The sequence below is a fragment of the Macaca thibetana genome, chromosome Y, assembly GCF_024542745.1.
Source record: "Macaca thibetana thibetana isolate TM-01 chromosome Y, ASM2454274v1, whole genome shotgun sequence".
Lineage (NCBI taxonomy): Eukaryota > Metazoa > Chordata > Mammalia > Primates > Cercopithecidae > Macaca > Macaca thibetana.
The window spans coordinates 9,822,502-9,850,273 of NC_065599.1; the positions used below are offsets into that span (position 1 = coordinate 9,822,502).

At 44.0% G+C, this 27,772-nt stretch overlaps 1 protein-coding gene across 1 annotated transcript in view; it reads right to left on the minus strand.

Moving 5' to 3' along the window:
- Positions 1–27,772, minus strand: part of LOC126947129 (cAMP-dependent protein kinase catalytic subunit PRKX-like) — a 103,151-nt gene that overhangs the window by 9,079 nt on the left and 66,300 nt on the right. Inside the window, exons 5-6 of the mRNA XM_050777754.1 lie at positions 12,942–13,037; positions 7,766–7,823 (exon numbers count right to left, since the gene is read on the minus strand). Coding sequence (XP_050633711.1) covers positions 7,766–7,823; positions 12,942–13,037 — 154 coding nt within the window. The remainder of the gene's footprint in view (positions 1–7,765; positions 7,824–12,941; positions 13,038–27,772) is intronic.

Consider the following 27,772-nt stretch of genomic DNA (forward strand, 5'->3'; position numbering starts at 1 on the left):
TGATAAATACGATTCCAACTCTCGACATGAAATTGGACACCCAGTAATTTCCCAGTTTGTCTCCTGTTTTCATCTTGCAAACTTATTCAGTATTTTACAGATATAGAAACTAGGGTTCACTGAAAGATATTAATTTGCTTAGTAGGAACCAGCAAGTAAATAACAAGACTGGGAACTCAAACTAAGGATGTCCAATTTAAGAGATCTTAGGAACGATATTGCATGGCCTGGCAATTAACAACCTGCATCCAAGTCGGCCTGCTTCATGCTCAAGGGTAGCACCAGGCATCGGCTGGCTCACACTGTGGCCATCACGACCTCTGAAATCCCTCCCAAGGCAACAAATAATAGCTGTTGAGTTTTACCTTCAGCAATGTTGTGAATAAAAGTAAGAGTGTTGTGAATAAAATAAAATAAATTTTATCCATCAGATAAAATTCTAATTTGGATACTAAAAGATGTGTATGTACTCACATGCATACACAGTAATATACAAACACACGCACTTATATATACACACACACATTGATATATACATACTTTTATACACATACACGTTTATACACATATACTGATCTATACACATATTTATATACATACACACGTTAATATATACACATTTATATATACACATACATGCATATACACATTTATACACATTTGTATATATACATATTTATATACATACACACATTTATATACATACATTTATATATACACACATACGCATACACACAATATACACATGTATTTATATATTCACATACTTATATGCATACACGTTAATCTATACACATATATCTATATATACATATACACATACACATGTTAATATATACACATATTTATATATACACACACTTCTACATACATAAGTATCCAAACTGTGTGTGTGTGTGTGTATGTGCATGATATAAAGTGTGTGGGGGTTGGGAGCAGTGGCTCACATTTATATGCCAGCACTCTGGGAGTGCACTTTGGGAGTCCTCAAAGAGGACTGCTTGAGCCCAGGACTTTGAGACTAACCTGGGTAACAACGTGAAACCTGGTCTCTACAAAAAAGTATTAAAAATTAGCCAAGCATGGTGGTGCGTGCATGTAGTCCCAGCTATTCGGGGGGCCGAGGTGGGAGGATCACTTGAGTCCAGGAGGTCAAGGGTGCAATGAGCTGTGATCACACAACTGCACTCCAGCCTGGGTGACAGAGCAAGCCCTTGTCTCCAAAAAAAAAAAAGAAAAAGGCCTGTAGTCCCAGCTACTGGGGAGGCTGAGGCAGGAGAATGGCGTGAACCCCGGAAGTGGAGCTTGCAGTGAGCTGAGATCCGGCCATTGCACTCCAGCCTGGGCGACAGAGCGAGACTCCGTCTCAAAAAAAAAAAAAAAAGAAAAAGAAAAAAGTTAGTGTATGTGTGGGTGTGTGTCTACAGTCATGAGTCTCGAAATAACGCTTCAGTCAACAATGGATGACATATACAGTGGTGCTCCCATAAGATTATAATGATCGTAAAAACTCCTATCCCCTAGTGACGTCACGGCCATTGTCACCACAGGACAGCGCATCCCTCCTGTTGCACTGCTAGCCGTATAACAGTCTAACACGTATGTTATCTGCAGCACCTAACAGTTGGTAATGATAATAAACGACTGTCTCCCTGATTTATCTATTTACTATACTCTACTTTTTTTTTTTTTTTCTAAGATGCAGTTTTACTCTGTCATCCAGGCTGGAGTGCAGTGGTGCCATCTTGGCTCACTGCAGCCCATGCCTACTGGGTTCAAGTAATTCTCATGCCTCAGCTTGAGAGTAGCTGGGATTACCGGCATGCACCACCATGCCTGGCTAATTTTTGTATACTGTGTAGAGTTAGGGGTCTCACTGTTGTTGCCTGCACTGGTCTGGAACACTTGGGAGCAAGCAATCCTCCTCCCTTGGCCTTCCAAAGTCCTGGGATTACAGGTGTGAGCCACTGCACCTGGCTTCACACTTTATATCTATATACCTATATTTTATATGTATATAAAATATACAGGTATATCTGTATACTACATATAAACATATATAAATAGATATAATATGTACATCTATATTTACACTTATATATGTATTATATAGATTTATATATTTATATTTCTAAATATAGTTATTTATATGTAATATACACACTATATATTTATAGAGATATATATCAATATATAAATACATAATTTACAGATAAATCTACATATATGTGCAATTATCTATTTATATAATGTATAGATAAATCTATATTCCTTTGACCTTTTTGTATGCTAGTTTGTATATGATGCATAAAAATGCAATGTGTATATATAGATACACACACTTTATATTATATAAATAAATTTGTATGTAATTCTCTATATATTTTACATTTTATATATATAAAGTGTGTGTGCAAATACATGTGTGTTTAAGGCCAGCTAATATGAAAAAAAGGAACCCATGTGCCGGGGATTTTCCAAGCATGAATGGCACAGCAGTGTCCACAGAGGATGAAGGAGTTCAACAAAATGGATGTGGTTCCAGAAGAAGGGAAGACCCCCGAATGAAGAGGGGCCAAGTGAAGAGAGAAGAACAACAAGGTATGATGGTTACACATATGTGACTGGGTGGTTCATCCATCCTGGCTGCATGAAGGTTCATGGGAAAGACCAGGAAATCATCAGAAGAGAAGCACAGGATGAGAGGAACCTGGAAGGTTCTGAGCACCAAGCTAAAGCCCTGGGGTCCCAGGCTATGAATGACAGACCCTCTTCCTACAGAAAGGAGGGATTGATGGGGAAAGTCAGGGGCGTTGAGGGCGGTGCCAGAAGCAGTTATGACAACTGCCTGGGAACGCAGTGATACACCCAGGCTAAGGATGGCAGTGCAGGTGAGAATGGAGAGGTGGTCAGAGCAGGAGAAAGAGTAAGTATTCCTCTCTAGCGCACCCATAGACCAGGGGCTACACAGGAATATACCTCCATTTTAATCAGACTGTTTCTTCCCTGACAATGTAAAAATAGAAAGTAAGCTTCAGCAATCCCAGTACTGTGTATACACCCAAAGAAAAAAACAAATGAGTATATCATTTGCACCCTCTGCTCATTGCAGCAAGGTCAAAGCAGCCAAGATGTAGTAGAATCAACCTACATGCCCATCAAGAGGGAAGTGGATAAAGAAAATGTGTGATATATATGCCATGGACTACTATTCAGCAAGGAAAAGGAGGGAAATGCGGTCATTTTCAAAAACCTGCATCAACCTGGAGGATAGTGTATTAAGAGAAATAAGGTCCAGGCATGGTAACTCACACCTGTAATCCCAACACTTTGGGGGAGGCTGATGCAGACAGATCACTTGAGGTCAGGAGTTCATGAACAGCCTGGCCATCATGGTGAAACCCCATCTGCACCCAAAAATACAAAAATTAGCCAGGTGTGGTGCAATCCCAGCTACTCTGGAGGCTGATGCAGGAGAACCTTTGAACCTAGGAGGCAGGGGTTGCAGTGAGCGGAGACTGCGTCACTGTCCGCCACCCTGGGCAAATGAGCAAGACTGTCTCACAAAAAAAAAAAAAAAAAAAAAGAGAGAGAGAAAGAGACAGAAATAAGCCAGGCACAGATAGACAAATACAGTCTGACCTCACTTATACGGGAAATCTAAAAAAGTTGAACTCATAGAAGCAGACAGTAGAATGGTGGATACCAGGGGCTGGGAAGGGACTGAGATGGGAAGTCATTGGTCAAAAGAGACAGAAGTGAGTGAGACAGGAGGAACAAGTTCAGTCAGTCGCTTGCACAGCTCGGTGACTATAACTAATGATGTACTCTCAAGAATCTCTAGAAGAGTAGATCTTGCTGGGTGCAGTGGCTCTTGCCTGTAATCCTAGCACTTTGTGAGGCCAAGGCAGGCAGATCACTTGAGCTCAGGGGTTTGAGACAGGCCTGAGCAACACATCACAACCCCATCTCTTAAAAACAATTTTTTTCAGAGTAGATCTTAAGTGTTCGCACCACAAATAAATGGTAATTATGTGAGGTAATGCATATGTTAATGAACTCAACGGACCAATTCCACAATGGGTGCATATTTCAAAACTTCATGTTGCACATGATAAATAAAACCATTTTTATTTGTTAACTTTACAAAAATAAAATAAAATAAAATCAATGTTTTCTTGAGTCTTTTTCAGTTTATCTTCTTATCAGGAAGCTTTAACTAGACTTTAAGACCTAGTTTGACAGTTTGTGAGTTTTTCCCCAATTCCTTTGATGAGGAAACTTGTTCTTTCCCCTCGGAGGGCACCTATGACAATCACTACACCACTCCCAGCAGATTATAGATATGGGTCATCTGTGATTCCCTGCAGTTCCGGCAAGAGACCCAGGTCTTTTCTAAATGGCTGTGGCATTAATACAGGACCTGTCCATCCTTATGAAGAGTCACGGCGCAGATTAGTCCACACAGTGCAACCTGGCTGGATAGGCTCCTCGGAGACCTGAAGGTATCAGTTGCTGTCTACAAATAATGTAAAGGACAGAGGCTTGACTACTGTTACAGAGTAAACAATGTCTCTCAAAAAGATGTGCATGTCCTCTCCCCCGAGTGCCTGTGAATATCACCTTATTTGGAAATAGGGTCTTTGCAGATGTAAGTAAATTAAGGTTCTTGCGATGACATCATCCTGAAGAAGGGTAGGCCCTAAATCCAGTGACAGGTATCCTCATAAGGGACAGAAGAGGAGACACAAACACAGAGGAGGATCCCCCCTAGAGCCTCTAGTAGGAAGTAGACACCATTATCACACACTGGGCAGAGGCCCCCAAAGTATATGCCCATGTCCTGACTCCCAGTACCTGGGAATGGAACCCTACATGCAAAAAGGGATCTTTGTAAATGTAGTTAAGGGAAGGCTCTTGAGATGAGATATTCCTGCATTACGGTGGCCCTGAACCCAATGACAGGTGTCCTTCTGAGAGAGAGAAGAGAAGACACAGACACAGAGGAAAACACCACATGGAGGCAGAAGCAGAGACTAGAGTGATGTGGCCACAAGCCCAGGGATGCCACAAGCCCAGGGAGCCCCAGGAGCTGGGAAAGGCAGAAAGGATCCTCCCCTAGAGCGTCTGGAGGCCTGAGACACCTTGATTTCAGAGTCCTGGCTTCTAGGACTGAGACTGTGCGAGCATAAATTCCTGTTGTGTAAGCCCCTAGTTTGTGGTCAGTTGTTATGGCAGCCACTGGAGACTCCCAAACCACACAGAGGGTGCAACACAAACCCAAGAGAGCCAAGTGTTTCAACCCTCACACCCTGGTATACTGTGTCTCTCCAAAAGGGAATTTACAGGGTCAAGATGTACATGGAAGACCCTCCATGTATAAGTCCCTCCAATGTTGTCCAGAGCTAGAAACAGCCTACGAAAAGTCCATGAATTCTATCAGGTTCAGGGATGCCAAAACATGCATATAAGGTATGATATTATTTATGGAACAGTTTTTGTCAATTATGTATTTGCTTCCACACAAAAAGTTTGTGGAAATCATACCTGATGCACAACTTCTAAAATCATTGCTTGCATACGTAAAAATATATACACCTATATCGATGGCAGAACTATTCACAAAAGACAAAGGTGGAAACAGCCCAGGTGTCTGTCCATGGATGAATGGATAAACAAAACAAGGTCCACCCATACAGTGGAATATTATGCAGCCAGGAAAAGGAACGAAGCTCTGACACAGGCTACAGCATGGATGAACCTTAAAGATGTCATGCTCATTCTGCACAGCAAAAGAAACTACCATCAGAGTGAACAGGCAACCTACAGAATGGGAGAAAATTTTTGCAATCTACTCATCTGACAAAGGGCTAATATCCACAACCTACAAAGAACTCAAACAAATTTACAAGAAAAAAACAAACAACCCCATCAAAAAGTGGGCAAAGGATATGAATAGACATTTCTCAAAAGAAGACATTCATACAGCCAACAGACACATGAAAAAATGCTCATCATCACTGGCCATCAGAGAAATGCAAATCAAAACCACAATGAGATACCATCTCACACCAGTTAGAATGGCGATCATTAAAAAGTCAGGAAACAACAGGTGCTGGAGAGGATGTGGAGAAATAGGAACACTTTTACACTGTTGGTGGGACTGTAAACTAGTTCAACCATTATGGAAAACAGTATGGCGATTCCTCAAGGATCTAGAACTAGATGTACCATATGACCCAGCCATCCCATTACTGGGTATATACCCAAAGGATTATAAATTATGCTGCTATAAAGACACATGCACACGTATGTTTATTGCAGCACTATTCACAATAGCAAAGACTTGGAATCAACCCAGATGTCCATCAGTGACAGACTGGATTAAGAAAATGTGGCACATATACACCATGGAATACTATGCAGCCATCAAAAAGGATGAGTTTGAGTCCTTTGTAGGGACTTGGATGCAGCTGGAATCCATCATTCTTAGCAAACTATCACAAGAACAGAAAACCAAACACCGCATGTTCTCACTCATAGGTGGGAACTGAACAATGAGATCACTCGGACTCAGGAAGGGGAACATCACACACCGGGGCCTATCATGGGGAGGGGGGAGGGGGGAGAGGGAAGGGATTGCATTGGGAGTTATACCTGATGTAAATGACGAGTTGATGGGTGCAGCACAGCAACATGGCACAAGTATACATATGTAACAAACCTGCACGTTATGCACATGTACCCTACAACTTAAAGTATAATAATAATAAATAAATTAAAAAAAAAAAAAAAAAAGATGTCATGCTCAGTGAAACAGGCCAGACACAAAAGGTGACATTTTGTACAATTCCATTTTTAGCAGAGCCCAGAATATAAAACCCTAGAGAGAAAGTCAGTAGATTAGTGGTTGCTTAGGTTAGGGGTCCCTAACCCAGGGGTCCCCAACCCCAGGGCCATGATCCAGTAGCAGTCCATGCCCTGTTAGGAACCAAAATGGGCCACACAGTAAAAGGTGAACAGCAGGTGAATGAGTGAAGCGTCACCTGTATTTACAGCTGCTCCCCCATCATTTGCATTACCACCTGAGCTCCACCTCCTGTCAGATCAGCATTGGCGTTAGATTCACATAGGTGCACACACCCTACTGTCAACTGCACATGTAAGGGATCTAGGCTGCATGCTCCATGGAAAAAGTGTCTTCCACGAAACTAGTCCCTGGTGCCAAAAAGGTTGGGGACCACTGACTTAGGGCAAGAGAGGAAGAAAGACTAGCACAGTGATAGCTGAAGGGTGCAGGGTTTCTTTTTTGAGCTAATAAAAATGTTCTAAGATTAACCATGGGGGTGGCTGTTACATAATTATGTGTATACTAAAAGCCACTGAATTGCACCACATTTTAGAGAGGTAAATGGCATGGCGTGTGAATTCACTCTCCGTAAAGCTGTTTAAAAATGAGATAAGTAAACAAAATAATGAATAATAACTTATAAATTGTTATTGCTCTATTAGCTTGCTCAGAGGTGAGGGGAGATACGGTGTAGACCCAGTTTGACATTGTGCACCCAGACACCCAGATTTGATAGATCTTTCCTGGTAGTTTCAAGTAAAATTTAAAAAACAATAAATGAAAAACCAGATTTTAAATTTGGTAAAGTTTAAAGACCATTGAGGCTTGGTTTATATCTGCACACATCATTGTGGGTGTCAGACGGCAGACATGCACATCGGGTACCACTGAATACCTATGGGATCAAATACTGACCTTCATGTTTCCTAATCGCCTTGTTCTGTCAACCACAAGCAGTTTCTTAATGAGGTCTCTTAGGGAAAGGAGACAAAAATAAAAAAGCAGATCATTTATATCCACATCAGCAAATGCAACATGGCAACAGATATAAGATCTACCTGATATGAGGACGGCAGTTCTATTTCCACTTTGGCAAAACACTTTGTAGTGCTTATTTCATACTATCATGAGCTCTCAAATAACTTATGCAAGGTTGGGCTGCCCCATGCATGGCTGAAGTAAAGGGAAAAGTGTTGATTACATGTTTGTAAAGAAACTACCCCTTTGAGTAGAAAAGGGTGAAATTTATATGTGCCTGCAGGGAGGATCCAGACACTTAACGTAAACATGCCTGTCAGGCTGTCCCTGCAAAATAGAAGACATCTGCTTTCACCAGCATCCACAGTCACACGCTGTGGGGGTCTGCTTTCACCAGCATCCACAGTCACACGCTGCCCTGGGGGTCCGCTTACTGATGGAATTCCTGTTGTAAAAGGCTGGCTTTCCCATAAGCACACACATTAGGATGAGTCTCCTAAGTCTGCTTCTTCACTTGTAATCTTCCTTTTTAAATAACAGACCATGTCAGAAGTACAGCACGTGGGGAGGCCAAGCACATTGACTCACGCCTGTAATCCCAACAGTTTGGGTGGCCGACGGGCATGGATCACTTGACGTCAGGAGGTCAAGACCAGCATGGCCAACATGGTGAAACCCCACCTCTATTTAAAAAAACAAAAAAATTTAGCTGGGCATGCTGGCACATGCCTATAGTCCCAGCTGTTTGGCAGGCTGACGCACAAAAACTACCTGGACCCAGGAGGTGAAGCTGCAGTGAGCTAAGATGGCACCACTACACTCCAGCCTGGGTGATAGAGTGAGACTCTGTTTCAAAACAAAACAAAAGAAAAACAGCAAGCTGGTTCAATTAGGATGGGTAGTTAGAGATGATGTTGAAGACTTCCAGTAGATTAGGTGAGTTTTAAGACGCATATTTATGCAAGTAGAAGTGATCATGTGTGTCTGCGTGTACACACACAATACACTGAGTATATTATATATAACATACATAATATGATATAATAATATATTGAAGTCCCCCCAAATAATCCAATACCCATGACCCTGGTGTAAGCATCTAGGCTTTCCTGGCATAAACTACAGCCCAGGGAAAGAAGCACGAACTTGGACTGGGTTACTCCCAGGTTCTGTGACGGACTGCGGAGTCTCCGACAAGCCAGGTGACATCCCAGGCTCAGACTCCACCATCTAGACTACGAATCTCGCCAGTCCTGTCTGATCAGAAATTTAACCAGTTTCCTGCCACCATGCTTTCTGAATTACGATGGGATACTTATCAGACTTCACAGCTTCTCTGTCTCAAAGTAAAACTCAGAGACCATCTGTCTGCCCACCTAAGGCTGGGATTTTGTATCCATCCTGTAAGGCTGAAAAGCTTTGAGCAGGGTGGGGAATATAAACATCACTGAAAAGTTAGCTTTACAGTACTTACTGAGTTTCTCCTTCATTATTTTGACATCCTCCCCCTTGCCAAAAAATACCAAGGTCATCAAACACCATACCCCCAAAACATTCCCAAATCAATGTGGGGCTTTTTCCCCATGTAGTTTACACCACTGTCTGCCCCCTTAGTGCAATACTAAACTTAAACCTGACTGGAGTGGGATTATAACAAAGATTTTTTATGCTTTTAGATTTTAAATAAACTTCTGTTTCCTTATAATTCCAGTCCAATCAGCTATAAGTGTGTGTGCTAATGGGGCAAGCAGTGGTGTAAATTATACAGGAAGAAAAGCCCCATGTTTATTTCAGAATGTTCTGGGGATCACCTTAATAAACTTCATTTTTTTTTTCTTTTTTCTTTTTTTGGTGTTTGGCATGTAAGAAAACAAAGTGTTTGATGGCCTTGTTTTTTGTTTTTTTTTTCTTTTTGAGTTTGGCATCTAAGAAAATGAAGATTTATCTAAAATACAGGGAATGGTGGCTTGTAACCCCAGCTACGCAAGAGGCTGAAGTGGCAAGATCACTTGAGACCAAGAGTTTGAGACTCGTGTGGATAACATAGTAAGACCCCACATCTCTACAAAAAGTCAAAACATTAGCAAGGCATGGTGGTGCATGCCTGTAGCATCAGCTACTCAGAAGGCTGAGATGGGAGGATCACCTGAGCCCAGGACGTCAAAGCTGCAGTGAGCTATGACTGTGTCACTGCACTCCAGCCTGGGTGACAGAGCAAGACACCCTTCTCTTCAAAAGAAAAAGTAAACTACCAAAGCAAATTCTTGTAAAGCAGTTCAGAAAGCAAAGAGTGTGGGTGAGTAGGGGCCCCCTAAAAATGCAAAGCCCTGTAAAGAAACACCACAAGTGTCCGCAGCTATAGACGGGTCCCTTGACTCCAGGATAGGCGATATGTCTGCCAGCACTCTTTTGATTCACCATAGCCAAAATTCTAAACTTTATGTGTGATCCTGACACCAGCTGGCTCCTCTTAGATCCAGATACTTTCAGTTGTGAAAAAAACACCAGAAGATAATACCTCTGCTGAATTGGTAACAAGCCCCAGAGCTTTGTTTTGGTGTTTTTCTTTTCTTTTAAATGGTATTTATTTCTATAAGGAATGTCAATTCTGATGTGCCATATGTCGAGGCAAAATGTTTATCCAGTCAAATGTTAAAAACTGCAGGAAGCAACATATCACTTTAAAAGCTGAGAATCAAAGTTTTAGCATCACGGCCAACCAGAGACAGCAATTTGCATAAGAAAAATGTGTCACTAAGGCCAGGGGCAGTGGCTCACACTTGTAATCCCAACATTTGGGGAGGACAAGGCAGGAGGATCACTTGAGCCAAGGAGTTGAAGATCAGCCTGGGTAATGAAGCAAGGCCCTCCCCATACCCATCTCTACCAAAAAAAAAAAAAAAAAAAAAAAAAAAGATATGAGTCATTGAGCTCTTGCTTCTCAGTCAATTTGATAAGATTTAACAAAAAATGGGAAGAAGTGAAGTTTTACTCAACTACCACTGTTCCTGCTCTTGGTGGACCCGCACTGGGTATGTAAAGAGACAGGGGCATTGTGGGGAACACTGGAAGGGGCTGGGAGCTACATAAAGAGAGGGATGTTAGATCAGACAGGACCAAGATGGTCACCGCTGGTTCCCTACTCTCTAGGAGAGAAACAAGGAAAAGTGGCAAGAGACCAGACTTTGATTATGCTTCTGGTGTGTTCTATTTTTGCAATTCCTTTTTTTGTTTGTTTGTTTCCACAGGACATTGGAAACCTCTCGCCCTCTCCCTCCGCCCCATATACATCTATATATATATATAATTATTTTTTAAATTTTTTTTTGAAAGGGTCTTACTCCTTCACCCAGTCTGGAGTGTAGCAGTGCAATCACAGGTGACTGCAGCCTCGACTTCCTGGGCTCAACCAGTCCTCCCATCTCAGCCTCTCTAGTAGCTGCGACCACAGGCACAGGCTACCAAGACCAGCTAATTTTTTAATTTTTTGTAGACATGGGGGGTGTTACTACATTGTCCAAGCAGGCCTCAAACTACTGGCCCCAACCAATCCTCCCACCTCAGCCTCCTGAAGTGCTGGGATTACAGGCATGAGCACCTCACCTGGCCAAACTCAATCATAAAAGTGCTTTGCCATCCACTTGATATAATGTCACTCGACTCAGATGGGATTTGGGGCCTGAGACAGAGGTTCTATACAATCCTTTCCATTTCCTTCCAGAGCAGTTGGCTTCTGAGGTGCTGTTTCCTTTGACACCACCCTGTCTTTTTTTTTTTTTTTTTTTTTTTTTTTTTGAGACGGAGTCTCGCTCTGTCGCCCAGGCTGGAGTGCAGTGGCCGGATCTCCGCTCACTGCAAGCTCCGCCTCCCGGGTTTACGCCATTCTCCCGCCTCAGCCTCCCGAGAAGCTGGGACTACAGGCGCCCGCCACCTCGCCCCGCTAGTTTTTTGTACTTCTTTTTAGTAGAGACGGGGTTTCACCGTGTTAGCCAGGATGGTCTCGATCTCCTGACCTGGTGATCCGCCCATCTCGGCCTCCCAAAGTGCTGGGATTACAGGCGTGAGCCATCGCGCCCGGCCGACACCACCCTGTCTTTGAGGGACAGGGTGTCCATTCTAAGTGATTCATTCTTAAGCAGAGCCTCATTTTCTTGCTGAAGCCTTTTAAAGCCTGCCTCTAGTGTGTCAAACACAACACAAGTTGAAGCCAATAAAACACAACCTTATCTTCTGTTCAGACTAAGAACCTCTGGTTAGGATGGGGTGCATTCGCCACCAAGAAACTCAACTGAACGTAGCCAGTGGCCCCATAAGGGGCATTTTCAAAACAACCTGGTCTGTCGCCCTGAAATAAGTCTTCTCCAAACTGAACTTCCACTGGCTCACAAGAAAATAGGCCATGGAAAATAAAACTTTAATTCTCAACTAGATAGATTTAGCTCTACTTTGTGCCCAGGGGGTTGGTGCACCCATCACCTCATCTGAAAAATACAGGGAAACAAACAGAAATCAGTGCTTATTACAGTAAAAATGGCTACCAGCTGACCACATTGGGTAAGGTAGCCAGAAAACCAAAAGCATTCTTATATTTAACAAAGTATCTTTTCTCCCTATTGCAACAACCTTAATAAAATGTGCATCCAAAGTTGCCAATATCCAGCAACTATGTAAATGTTCGTAAAGCAACATGCTCAGAACTGAAAATGCTGATGTTAAAAAGGACTTACAGGTTGAGCATAACTTAAGCAGGAGAGAAAAGATAAAACTCTGCTAAACCCATCAACAGTTCTACGAGCCACAGAACTAGGAGGATCCTTCTTGACAAATTCCAAAACTGCTCTCTTATAAAATACGATCACAAACTCATTCATTGGCTCATTTTAAACATAACATATCACCAAAAGAATAAAATACGGCCAAGAATCATTAAAATGTGAAAAGTAGAATACTTAAAATATTTTCTTTTCTTATGGAAAAGATAACTGTCCAAAATAGTTTATGCACAGCACATGTAATACCACAATATGGTATCCTGCTGAGTGCGTGTTTTCATGGTGATTTTAGACACTTTAAAAATAAACACACCCCATGATGAGGCAAACGGTTTACTTACTTTACATGGAAATCCAAATGTCTGGGGAAATCTATTTTGCCTGCAAGAATTTTCTGATAAATGCCAAACGAGTTGTCATCAAAAAACGGAGGAAACCTGTTAGAAAAACAAACATGTATATTTAGTGGGGAGTAAGCATGGAAAAAAATCCCTGCTTTGTAACAATAGCTATTTCTGCTTAACACAGGCAGAAGATAATTTATTTCACGTGCACTCTTCCCCGCACACTGAAGTTGTCACGATCTGAAAGCACGTGACACTCAGATGGTTCTAAGAGGCAAGGCATCGTGTGCCGCAGCCCGATGTAAGGGAAGCTCCCTTGGAGAGAATATAAAGACCATTTGAGAGGCAGAAGGCAACTCCTTTGAGGCAGAAGGCAACTCCTTTGAGCATCTTATTCAGAGGGGCCACCAGCCCATTCCTTAACTGTGCACTAAACACTGGACGGAAATGCTCTCTCATGTTTACCGGGGTGAATCCACCACCGTGACCAAGCATGGAACTCAAACGTCTCAACAGCGAAAAGATAAGCAGTCCAATTAAAAAATGGACAAGTGGTCTTCACAGACGTTTCTCAAAACAAGACATGGAAAAGGCCAACAGGTATATGAAAAAAATGCTAAGTGTCACTAATCACCAGAGAAATGCAAATCAAAACCTCAATGAGGTAACAATCATTTCAACCCAGTTAAGATGGCCATTACCAAAAAGACACTGTAGCCCAGCACTTTAGGAGGCCAAGGTGGGTATATAACCTAAGGTCAGGAATTTGAGACCAGTCTAGCCGACATGGTAAAACCCTATCTCCACTAAAAATACAAAAATTAGGCAGGCATGGTGGCACACGTCTGTAATTCCAGCTACTCAGGAGGCTGAAGCAGGAGAATCACTTGAATCTGTAAGGTGGAAGTTGCAGTGAGCTGAGAACATGCCATTGCACTCCAGCCTGGGCGACAAGAGTGAAACTTCCTCTCAAAAAAAAAAAAAAAAAAAAAGACACATACACACAAAAACAACAAATGCTGGTGAGGGTGTGGAGAAAAGGGGACTCTTTTTTTTTTTTTTTCAAGACAGGATCTCGCTCTGTCTCCCAGGCTGGAGTGCAGCGGTGCAATCTCAGCTCACTGCAACCTCTGCCTCCCAGGCTCAAGCGATCGACCTGCCTCGGCCTTCCAAGTAGCTGGGACCACAGGCGCCCACCATCACACTGGCTAATTTTTGTACTTTTTGGAGGGGGCGGGGGGTTCACCATGTTGCTTAGGCTGGTCTTGAAGTCCTGGGCTCAAGTGATCCACACAGCTTGGTCTCCCAAAGTGCTGGGATTACCAGCATGAGCCACCGTGCCTGGCTAGAAAGGGAACTCTCATGCAACGCTGGTGGGAACGTAAACTAGTAGAGCCACCATAGAGAAGAGTATGGAGGTTCCTCAAAACACTAGAAATGGAACTCCCACATGACCCGGCCATGACATTACTAGGTATCTGTTCAGAGCAAAGGAAGCCATGATATCGGAGAGACATCGGCACGCCCATGTTTACCGCAGCACTATTCACAACAGCCAAGATAGGGAATCAGCCTAGGTGTCCACCCGCAGATGAGCAGACAGTAAAGAAAAGGTGCTATCTACACACAGTAGAATACTATTCAGCCGTGAAAAGGAATAAAATCCTCTGATTGGCAGCAACACGGATGAAACTGGAGGACGTTACGTTAGGTGAAATAAGCCAGGAAAAGAACATTACACAGTACTTGTGCTTACTCATACATGAAAGCTATAAAAAGCTAATATCCTGAAAGGATAAAGAAGAACAGAGGATACTAGATTCTGGGAAGGGAAGAAGGGAAAGATAGGGAGAGGTTTGTTAAAGGATACAAGAAGGACAGGCGCAGTGGCTCAAGCCTGTAATCCCAGCACTTAGGGAGGCCAAGATGGGCGGATCACGAGGTCAGGAGATCGAGACCATCCTGGCTAACACGGTGAAATCCCATCTCTACTAAAAAAAAAAATACAAAAACTAGCCGGGCGAGGTGGCAGGCGCCTGTAGTCCCACCTACTCGGGAGGCTGAGGCAGGAGAATGGTGTAAACCCAGGAGGCAGAGCTTGCAGTGAGCTGAGATCGCACCACTGCACTCCAGCCTGGGCGGCAGAGCGAGACTCCATCTCAAAAAAAAAAAAAAAAAAAAAAAAAAAAAAGGATACAAGATAGGAGGAATATGTTCCAGTGTTCTATTGCCTTGTAGGGTGATTTTAATTAGCAATAACATGTCACACAGTTTCAAACACGTACAGGATATTCAATGTTTGTAACACAAAGAAATGGTAAATAATTGAAATGATGGATATGTTAATTAACCCTGATCTGATTACTCCATTCTTTGTATCAAAGCATCACTAGGTACCCCATGAATACATACAATTATTATGTGTCAATTTAAAAAATAAAATAAGCCTGGGAAATATGGCAAATCCAGTCCTTTAAAAAAAAAATTAGCTGAGTGTGGTGATGCACAAGTGTAGTCCCAGCTACTTGGGAGGCTGAGGGAGGAGGATCGCTTGAGCACAGGCGGTCAAGGCTGCAGTGAGCGGTGATCACATCACCACACTCCAGCCTGGGTGACAGAGTGAGACCTTGTCAAATAAAAAATAAAAAATAAAAAATAAATAATTAAATTAAATAAATAAAATGAAATAAAATAATAAAATATAGGCTGGACGCTGAGGCTCATGTCTGCAATCCCAGCACTTTGAGAGGCTGAGGCACGCAGGTCACTTGAGGTCAGGAGTTCCAGACCAGCCTGGTCAACATGGTGAAACCCATCTCTACTAAAAATACAAAAATTAGCTGGACATGGTCACTGGTGCTTGTAATCTCAGCTACTCAGGAGGCTGCGGCAGGAGAATTGCCTGAACCTGAGAGGCAGAGGTTGCAGTGAGCTGAGATCATGCCACTGCACTCCAGCCTGGGTGACAGAGCGAGATGGAGTACATAAATGAAATAAAATATTAAAAAATTGTTAAAATAAAGTTTACAGTGGTGAATACGCCACTATGGCCAAGAATAGAACACCTTTCTCGAGGCTTCCTTCAGTCTACAGCACAAGCAGTACCTGATATGTCCTGCCTTGGAGAGCTCGGTACTGAGCCGGTTTGCACAGCACTATAAGGCACCCTCAATAAACTGCAAGTGAACTACTTTTTTTTGAGACAGGGTCTTGATCTGTTGCCCCCAGGCTGGAGTACTGCAGCGTGATCCTGGCTCACTGCACTGAACCTTGACCTCCAGTGCTCATGCTATGCTCCCACCTCAGCCTCCTGAGCAGCTGGGGCTACAGGTGCACACCACCACGCCAGGATGATTTTTTTCTTTTTTTTTTAATTTTTGGTAGAGATGACATCTCACTATTTTGCCCAGGCTGGTCTCAAACTCCTGGGCTCAAGTGATCCTCCCACTTCAGCCTTCCAAAGTAATGGGACTACAGATGTGAGTCACCACACCCATCACTGACTTTCTTGATACTCCTCATTCATGGAACAGTACGTGGCACGCAACAGGTGATCGATCAATAAATGTGTATAGGCCAAATGAAAGAGCCTGAGTTTATCATATTTTTCTTTTTTGTGAGACAAGGTTTGACTCTGTCACCCAGGCTGGAGTGCAGTGGTGCAATCATAGCTCACTGTTGCCTTGAACTCCCCCAGGAGGCCATCCTCCCACCTCAGCCTCCCATGTAGCGGGGACCACAGGTGTGTGCCACCATGCCTGGCTAATTTTTTGACTTTCTATAGGGATGCGGTCTTACCATGTGAGTACTTTTAAGGTGCAGGAGCAGAGTCTGTATTTGCAGCTGAGACTGGGAGGTCTGCAAAGCTGAACAAAGCTCTTTGCCCCAAGAAAACCATTTCTTGACCTCTGAAGACCAGGAAAAAGACAGAAATACATGCAAATACAGCCTTGAAAATAGCGGTGCACGTGTGAAAACAAGATTGTCATGCTATGCTTTGTTGACTGTAGTAAAAAGATTGCAGTCCTGCTGCAGAAACCAACAGACTTTAGTAATATCTAGAAATTTTAGAAATACATGAAATAAACTAAAAAACATATATACTTAAAACTGCAAAGACCAAGATAAATCCAAGAACACCTAGAAGTCAACTGTATTAGTCCATTTGCAGTCTGCTGTAAAGAACTACCTGAGACTGCATAATTTATAAAGAAAAGAGGTTTAGGCCAGGCGCGGTGGCTCACGCCTGTAATCCCAGCACTTTGGGAAGCTGAGGAGGGCAGATCACGAGGTCAGGAGATTGAGATCATCCTGCTAACATGGTGAAACCCCTTCTCTTTTAAAAATACAAAAAAATTAGCCGGGCATGGTAGTGGGCACCTGTAGTCCCAGCTACTCAGGAGGCTGAGGCAGGAGAATGGCGTGAACCCGGAGGCAGAGCTTGCAGTGAGGGGAGATCACACCACTGCACTCCAGCCTGGGTGACAGAGCGAGACTCCGGGTCCAAAAAAAAAAAAAGAAGAAGAAAAAGAAAAAAAAGAAAAAAGACTTAATTGACTTATAGTTCCACATGGCTGGAGAGGCCTCAGGAAACTTACAATCACAGCAGAAGGCAAAGGAGAAGCAAGGCACATGACTGACAGTGAGCAATGGAGGAAGTACTACACTTTAAAACCATCAGATCTCCTGAGAACTCTCACAAGACAGTACTAGGGCAATGTTGCTAAACCATCAGAAACCACTCCCATGATCCAACCACCTCTCACCAGGTCCCGCTTCCAACAATGGGGACTACATTTAAACATGAGATTTGGGTGGGTACACAAAGCCAAACCACATCATCAACCAGTAAGTGTATACTACACACCAACATGTCTGGGGCACAAGTTGTACTTCTGACATTTTTTCATACTGACCAGGAAAGAGACTCATATTGGCTCAAAGTGATGTTTTCTATTTAGCTTCTTTTGACTTAGATACTCCAATTCAGGTATTCTAGCAATGGAAATACCTTACAAAATGGAGCTTTCAAATGATACCCTCACTGATGATCAGAAATGCCAATGAGCAAAAATAATTATCTTGTAGATTCCAAATCACTTCCTGACCTTAACGAAATTCAGTGGAGTGGGTGGAATGAGAGGTCTCCAGGAAGTTACATCTGTGATCCTGCCCCACCAACCTGTGAATGGGACGTTACTGGGAAATAGGATCTTTGCAGATAGAATTAACTCGAGGAGCTTCAGATGACATCATCCTAGAATAGGGTAGGTCCAAATCCAATGACAGGTATCATCGTAAGAGACTGAAGAGGAGGCACACACACAGGGGAGAAGGCCACATGGGGACAGAGGCAGAGATGCAGTGAAGCGGCCACAAGCCCAGGGACTCCTAGAGCCCCCAGGAGCTGGGAGAGGCAGGGAGGATCCTCCCCTAACGCCTCCAGAGGGAACTGGATACACCTGTAGTGGATTGAACTGTGGCCTTCAGAAAGATCCATCCACGTCCTAATGCCCAGACCTGGAATGAGACCTTATTCAGCAACAGGGTCTTTGCAGATGTGATTAATTGAAGGATCTTGAGATGAGAGCGTCCTGGATTAGGGTGGCCCTAAATCCAATGACAGGTGTCCTTCCTTCTAAGAGACCAAAGGGGAGACAGAGACACGGAGGAGAAAGCCACATGAAGGTGGAGGCAGAGACTGCAGTGATGTGGCCACAAGCCCAGGGACTCCTGGAGCCCCCAGGAGCTGGGAGAGGCAGGAAGGATCCTTCCCTGGAGCGCAGTCCTGAGGCACTTTGATCTCAAACTTCTGGTCTCCAGGACTAGGAGAGGATAAAATTCTCTTGTTTAAACCTTCCAGTCTGTGGTAGTTTCTAATAGCAGCGTCAGGACGTTCATATGTAGAACTACACTCATGAACTGTCCAATACACTGCAGTGAAGAAAAATTCGAAGAAAAACAAAGAGGAGAAATACAAAGTACAAAAATGAAAATCAATGGCAGAGGTGACAGAGAAGTGGGGGTGGGTTACATGAGGAAATGAAAGATACTAGAGAAAGGTAAATGATTAGGTATGTGCAATGTGGCCTTAACACAGCATTTCTTCCTTCTTAAATAACATTTCAGTTGTTCGTTTTGCACTTTAGCATGAAAGTAACTTTTCCAATAGCATCTCTCTTTGGTCCACTGGTTCTGCAGTTATGAGCCACCACAACGTACTGATAAACCATCCAGGCCAGGCTGGGAAACAGAGCTCTGAGTATGGACACTTGTCAGATCTGCGTGTCCGATCTGCGTCAACGCTGCCGCCTCAGACATGAACAACCTCCTGAGCCTGTCCTCCCTCACCCATCCGCAGCATTCTCTGTAACAAAACTTGGGGGACTTGTATTCCTGTTTCTCTCTGGGTTTGGGTGGCGACCCTGTCTGAATACATTCAGCTGTGTGACTTGATCGGGGAAATGCACAAATACAGGAATGGAGCATTAAACTCCAGGAGGAAATGTGTCATACATACCTAAAAACATTTATGGAGAATATTAAACGAAGTGCTCTTGGACAGTAGACATTACATAAGATCATGGGAAAGGTATTTAATAAGCAGAAAAAAATAAATAATAAGTGAGCACTAACTGATGATCTTGACCGGAAGAAAAAGCAGAGTGTGTGTGTGTGGTGTGTGTGTGTGTGTGTGGTGTGTGTGTGTGTGTGTGGTGTGTGTGTGTGTGTGCGTGTGTGTGTGTGTCTGAGAAACAGCACTCCCCCGGACGCCTGGGCAGTGCCCTCTGAAACCCTCAAATTTCTGTCTCTAAACATACAGACTGCTTCCAATTCTTACCAAGTGGAGAATAAATTCTCATTATATGGCATTTGGCATGATTAAACAAGTTAAATTGATCTGTGGTGACAGCTATACTTGCAAGAACAATCTGCTAACCAGCATGAATGCAAGTTCAAGATTTTCACCTTAAAAATTAAAGTCCAAGTTAGGCACAGTGGCTCATACCTGTCATCCCTGCATTTGGGGAGGCCAACACGGGAGGATTACTTGAGCCCAGGAGTTCAAGACCAGCCTGGACAATACAGCAAGACCTTGTCTCTACAAAAAAAATTTAAAAACTAGCTGGATGTAGTGGTGTGCACCTGTGGTCCTAGCTACTCAGGAGGCTGAAGCAGGAAAATCACTTAAGCCCAGGAGGTCAAGGCTTCAGTGAGCTATGATTGTGCCACTGTACTCCAGATTGGGTGACAGAGTAAGACCCTGTCTCAAAAGAAGAAAACACTGGGCACAGTGGTTCGTGCCTGTAATCCCAGCACTTTGAGAACCCAAAGCAGGAGAATTGCTTGAGCCCAGGAGTTCAAGACTAGCCTTTGACAAAACAATGAGACCACATCTCTATAAAAAATTTAAAATTAAGCTGGATGTGCTGGTGTGTGCCTGTGTTCCCAGATATAGCTTTCTGTGGTCCCAGGAAGCTGAGGCAAGAGGATCACTTGAGCCCAGGAGGTAGAGGCTTCAGTGAGCTATGATTGCACCACAGCACTCAACTACAGACACAGAATAAGACCCCATCTCAAAAGAAAAAATTGCTGGGTGCAGTGGCTCATGCCTGTAATCCCAGCACTTTGGGAGGCTGAGGTGGGTAGATCCCTCGAGCCCAGGAATTCAAAACCAGCCTGAATAACACAGCAAGACCCAATCTCTACAAAAAGTTTTTTTTTAAATTAGCCAGGCATGGTGACGTGTGCCTGTCATCCTGGCTACTCAGGAGGCGGAAATGGGAGGATCACTTGAGCCCAGGAGGTAGAGGCTGCAGCAAGCTATGATTGCACCACTGCACTTCTTCCTGGGCTGTGACAGAGCAAGACTGTTTCCCAAAAAAAAAAAAAAAAAAAAAAAAATTATTGCCAATTGTACCACTACCTCTATCATTTGCCAGTAAAATTTTAGCACAATCATTCCACCTGTCTACATCTTCCCTTAAAATAGATTGTCCTGGCAGAGGTGGTGTTGAGAGGAGGTCTCTTACTCAGAGACCTCAGCTGGAAAAACACCCTCCTAAACTATCAGCTGACACTACCTGCCCCAGTTCAGAATAACAGGGCTGGCCTTGGAAGACAGGTGCTTTGGAAATGCATTCAAGAAAAGGAAGGCAGAGGTTTTTAGAGAAAAGAAGAAAGTCGTCACTAGAATTTCATCTGACCTTGACTTCTTCCTCAAAGATTTCTGTCCTGATACCTTCAGACTAAAAACTAAAATCTAGGCTGGGTACAGTGGCTCGTGGCTGTAATTTCAGCACTTTGGGAGATTGGCCAAGGCGGGCAGATCATTCAAGTTTAGGAGTTTGAGAGCAGGCTGGCCAACATGGTGAAACCCCATCTCTACTAAAACTACAAAAATTAGTCAGGCATGGTGGTGCGCACCTGTAACCCCAGCTACTTGGCAGGCTGAGGCAGGAGAACTGCTTGAACCCAGGAGGCAGAGGCTGCCGTGAGCTGATATCACACACTGCGCTCCAGCCTGGGTGGCAGACAGAGAGTCCCTCTAAAGAAAATAATAATAATAATAATAATAATAATAAATACATATAAAATCTGTGCTCCTCAGATGAACCAGGGTGGGTGAGGTGGGAGATGAGACAGGGGAATTCAAGGGCCAGATAAAGCGGAAGGAGCAAGCACTGGGGTGTGTGAGGGTTGGGGCTGAGCGGAGGGTGAAAATATAGCCCCGGGCGCGTTGGCATCATAGCAGTGGCAGTCCCAGGGTGGCTTCCCGACCCCAATTTAGGGATGGGTGAGGTCGTTTTTCTGACTCCAGCTTTGAATAGTGATGAATTTTCTTCCTATGCCTCAACTCAGCAACACGCTATGCAGCACAGCAGACAGTCTGCAGACGAAGGGAGGAGAGGCCAGCAGTCCTGGTGAAAGCTGGACACTAAGAGATTCGCAAAACCCAGAAAACACGGCCAACCTCCTCACGAACGTTTTCTCTCTGTCACCCAGGCTGGAGTGCGGTGGCGAGACCACAGCTCACTGCAGCCTTGACCTCCCAGCCTCAGTGATCCTCCCGCCTCAGCCTCCCAAAGTACTGGGACCACAGGTGTGCACCACCAAGCCCGGGCAATTGGTTTATTTCATTTTATTTTTTGTAGAGATGGGGTCTCACTATGTCGCCCAGGCTGGCCTCCAACTCCTGGGCTCAAGTGATCCTTCCACCTCAGCCTCCTGAAGTTCTAGGATTACAGGTGTGTGAGCCACCGTGCCCAGCCTGAATGGTTTCAACTCTAGAAAAGTGTGGTTACACACATTTTTCATTAAAAAATGCCATTTATGTTCACCTCTGTGATTATTAACTTCTCATATATATTATTTATGTATTCTGTTTATTTATATTTCAGTCCCACTTTAATTTCAAATGTAGTCAGCGTGGACAGCTGTAACACACAGAAACGAAATTTCTGCGGGTTGTTAATAACTCTGAGGTGTGTGATGAAGGGTTCCTGAGGCCTGCATGTTTGAGAACCACTGCACAATGCCTAATGCTCCCCATGGAAGAGGCTCCACTGCAGACAGATTCCACCTTCTCTAGAATCTTCTGCACCCTGTCTGCTATGCCGTATTGTCTTAGTTGACACCTGTGAAGAAAATTCATCACTATTCAGATTTATCTTTGGAAAAATGATCTCACTCATCTGCTAAAACACACTTCAGAAACCCCACATTCCTCTGGGATGCCACTTTGAGAATCCCTACTGTCATAAGTAAGACAAGATGCCATGGAGGCTTTTTCTTACCCTAAACTCTGCTCTATGCCTTGTGTGCCTGTGTTTTGTTCTTGATGCTTTAGCTGTTTTTTTTTTTTTTTTTTCCTTTTTTCCTTTTCCGGACACAGGATCTTGCTCTGTCTCCCAAGCTGATGTGCACTAGTGCAGTCTCAGCTCACTGCAGCACTGACTTCCTGGGTGAAACAGTCCTCCCCCTCAGCCTCCTGAGTAGCCGGGACTACAGGGACATACAACCACACCTGGCTAGTTTTATTTTTATTTTTTGTACCAGTAGGGCCTCACTATGTGGCCCAGGCTGATCTCGAAGTCTTGGCCTCAAGCAATCCTTCTATCTCAGCTTCCCAAAGTGCTGGGGTGACAGGCGTTTGAGCCACTATGTCCAGCCTTTACCTAACTTTTTAGTTAAACACTGTGGGAGAATAAAAACATGGAAATGGATAAGAAAAGAGAACATGGTGGGAGAAATCAGAGCTGAGCTCAGGCCCTGGAAAGTGCATAAGTGATTTTATTTCACAATGTGCCACACAATTTTCATCTGATCTAAACACGCCTCATTCCATGAAAATAAAATCTGCATCATGATATGATCTCCTTCCTAATCACATGGCAGATTTTACCAAACAGATGTTTTCCCTGTTCTTAGTGGAAAATTCAATCAGTAAAAGCAATAAAACAGACAAGGCACAGCCTCACTTGATCCTGCTAAGAGTGGGAATCCATCAAATGGAGCTGGAATAGGGAAGGTGCAGACACGGGCTGTGAAGGGAGCAGGAGGACTCTGACTGCAGGCCGGCTCCACTTATGTGTGCAGCAACGCCCTCCCTCTAGCCACCAGAAGTTTCTGGGTTGGAGGAGGTGAGGAGAGCAGCTTGGAAGCATTGATCTCAGAGGCAGGCAATACATACAAAATCAAGATGGTTTCAGAGCTGCTAAGCAGTATAAAGAAAACAGATGGGCTGATCGGACAGGGCATGGCCCAGGAGAACAGGGAGGCCCCAGAGGGCTGTGGGAGCAGGTGACAGGTGAGCCTGCTGCATGTGCAGTGGAAGAGAAAGGGCCAGCCCCAGGGATGCCTGTAGGCAGGGGGATAGGTCGGGCTTCCAGGCATGTTTAAAAAACTGGGGGGAGACAAGGAGGGGCCAGGCTGTTGTCTAAAGAGGGTGGACCACCCACAGTCAGATCATCTCAGAACCTCATATGATAACGAGCTTCCAATTCTACTCCAGTCATCCAGGAAGCCACATGTGGGCTCTCAAGAGAAGAAGGACACAGGTAGACAGGACGCCTGCAGCTGCTTCAAGGAAAAGGTACTGCAGGCAGAAGGGGATGCAGAAGTCAGTGAGAAAGCTGCCTCCTGCATGTCTGTCGAGGCAAGAGCTCAGGCCAGTCAGAGCAGAGGGAGAGCCCAGAAATGCCTGGGGAGAGTTGGGGTCGCAAGGCTGGCCACTCTCAAGAAACCCACTGGTGCGAAGAGACACAGGTTGCTGAGAAACGGGGAAGAAAAACGCACTCAGAAATAGACTCTAATTAGGAAAACCGAGAATAAAAATAGGTTTACTCTGAATCAACAGCTCCCTGTCTCATGAAAGGCACAGGTCAGCAGATTGGGGTCTGGATTAGGAGATGGTTATTCATTTAATTATTCTTTTTTTTGAGACACATGTGTCATTCTGTTGCCCAGGCTGGAGTGTATTGGCACGATCTCGGCTCACTGCAACATCCCACTCTGAGGTTCAAGCGATTCTCCTGCTGCAGCCTCCCAAGTGGCTGGTATTACAGGCTTCTACTACCATGCCTGGCTAGTATTTCTTGATATTTTTAGTATAGACAGGTTTTCACCATGTTGGCCAGGCTTGTCTTGAACCCCTGACCTCAGGTGATCTGCCAGCCTCGACCTCCCAAAGTGCTGGGACTATATGCATGAACCACCACACCAGGACTAATTATTAATTTTCAGTTAGCCTAATGATATATTATAATTAGGTTATTTTTCATTCTATTGTATTCTAATATATTTAAATATTCTAATATACTATAGCCCATTAACAATTCTCATAACTTTATATAACAATTCTAAGACAGCAATTCTATAATTACAATATTCTTCTCTTTTTAAATTTATTTTCATGTATTTTAACTTCAGCATACTGAGATTAACATTGTTTTAACTATATTCTAATAATTTTGTTATATTCTAACAATATTATGTTCTAATAGTATATTCTATTCTAATAATACGCTACTCTACCCAATCGGATACAATGAACACTCCTTAGGCAATGCTGCCCTCGTGTGGTCAGTGTCATCACAGAGGGAAAATGTGGTGCCTTTCCCTGGGTGGATTCCAATCAATATGTGTGGTTTTATTTATTTATTTATTTTGAGATGGGAGTTTCGCTCTTCTTGCCCAGGATAGTAAGTGCAATAGTGCAGCGCAATCTCAGCTCACTGCAGCCTCCGCCTCCCAAGCAATTCTCCTGCCTCTGCCTCCTGAGTAGCTGGGATTACAAACATGTGCCACCATGCCCAGCTAATTTTGTATTTTTAGTAGGAACAGGGTTTCTCTATATTGGTCAGGCTGGTCTCAAACTCCCAACCTCAGGTGATCCGCTCACCTTGGCCTCTCAAAGTGCTGGGGTTATAGTCTTGAGCCACTACACCCGGCCTGCCTAAGTTATTTTTAACCTTTTGGGTTTGCCTAGGACATCATGGGTTTGGGTGCATATTGAGAAGTTTGATTCTATCTGATTTGTAGGCATGTCTCAGCAAAGAGTGATGGAAAATTCAACAGACCAACAGGTAGGTAGGTAGGTATAGGTGTTTGATAGCTAGACAGACAGAAAGCTAGAGACAGATGGATAGGTATGTAGGTAGGTGAATAGATGACTGACAGATAAATAGGTAGGTAGATACACAGAAAAGCAGGAAGATGAATAGGTAGACAGATGATTGACAGATGGACAGGTAAGTAGGTATTCAGTTACACAGAAAGATAGATGATTAACAGATGGATAGGCAGAAAGATAGATGAATAGGAAGTAGGTAGATACACTGATACATGAATGACAGATGACAGGTAACTACATGGTAGGTAGGCAGATAGATAAAAAGATCATAAAGAGATGGATAGAGAGATGGATATATAAATATCTAAATGAGAGCTTGGACAGATGATAGATAAGGCTAAATGGAAAAACAGATATTTATATACATACATAAAAGGTAGACCATATAGACAGGGATGGATGGATGGATGGATGGATGGATGGATGGATGGATGGATGATGGATGGATGGATGGACAAATGGATGGATTGTTGGGTGGACAGACAGATGGACAAAGGAGTGGGTGGGTGGATGGATGGATGGATGAATGGGTGGGTGTGTGGATGGATGGACAAGTATGCAGACTTAGATAAAAAGACAGGTGGGTAGATTGATGGATGATAAATATACACAGATAGCCAGACACAATGAAATACAAGTTTTCGCAAGTTCCATTCTTCTCCTTTTGCTTCTCATCATGGAATTCTTTGATAGTGTTTGTTTGACATCGTTCCAATCCCTAAGCTAGTGGGGAAATTAACGGATGCACTTTCTTCAAAAAAGGCGGCAGAGATAAGCACATGGGACTATGACCCCTGTCTGCTCCCCAAACAAAAGTCAGTGACTGCCTGGATTTCCTAAGGTGGATGTTAGAATGTCACATGCTCCACACCCCCAGGAACAAGCGCTGGGTCTGGGTGCTCCCGCCAGCAGGATCTGGCTGAGACCCGCCTTCCAGGCAGGAGAATGCCTCTCCTCCTTCCCTCCTTTGTTTCCAACTGAAAGGGAAGGTTTCCCAGTAAAAATCTCTGGTCTTGACCCCCTGCAGGGAATCAGAGAGATGTGAGCAAGGATCTGGCTTTTGCGACAACAGAAGGATACGCTGGTGTCTGTCTTTGAGACTCAGGGGCAAGCAGAAAAAAGAAGGAAACAGGAAAAGAGAGAACATAGAAGGCAGAGCGTCGGCTGTGGCAAAGCATGGCAGAGGATCCCCCAACAGGTGTTCTGGGCCCTCGCAGGCTGGGCTTCCTCTCGTCTTCATCCCAGAGAGGAGAGCCTTTCGTGCAGAGCCACACAGTGCAACAGTTCCTCTGCACACACGTAGCTCACTCCTTTCTACAGGTTCCTTTCTGGAAAAGTGCCACGCTACTGAGTCGTCTTAGGGAATTAATGGACATGCTGGGTACTAACAACGGAATGAGGATGACTCCCACGTCCTGGGTTTCCAAGTGTTGCATGCTTCCTTTGTGTTTCTGGTCAAGTCATAGTGGAGTTGTCCCAGGCACACGCTAGACTCGAACACTCAATCATGCTGACATCCCAACAAATGACCGACCCCTCTGTTATGTGGTGGCAGGGAGGATGGCACCTCCCCTGACTTCCAAATGTCACCCAACACAGGGATCACAGGCGCTGGAACCAGAGCAACTCCATCTTGAACAGGGGCCGGGTAAAATGAGGCTGAGACCTACTCGGCTGCATTCTCAGACGGTTAAGGCATTCTAAGTCACAGGACGAGATAGGAGGTCGGCACACAAAGACCCTGCTGATAAAACAGGCTGCTACTAAGCTGGCCAAATCCCTCCAAAATCAAGAGGGCGACAACAGTGACCTCTGATCGTCCTCACGGCTCATTATACATTAATTATAATGCATTAGGTACTAAAAGACACTCCCGCCAGCGCCATGACAGTTTACAAATGCCACGACAATGTCAGGACAGGGCGTTACCCTATATGCTCTGAAAAGGGGAGGAACTCCTCAGCTACAGGACTTGCCCACCCCTTTCCAGGAAAACTCATGAAAAATCCACCCCCTGTTTAGCGTATAGTCAAGAAATAACCATCAAAATAGCCAACCAGCAGCCCTCGGGCCTGCTCTGCCTAAGCAGTAACCACACTTTTATTCTTTTACTGTGTTAATACACTTGCTTTCACTTTATGGACTTTACCCGAATTCTTTCTAGCAAGAGATCCAAGAACCCTGTGTTGGGGTC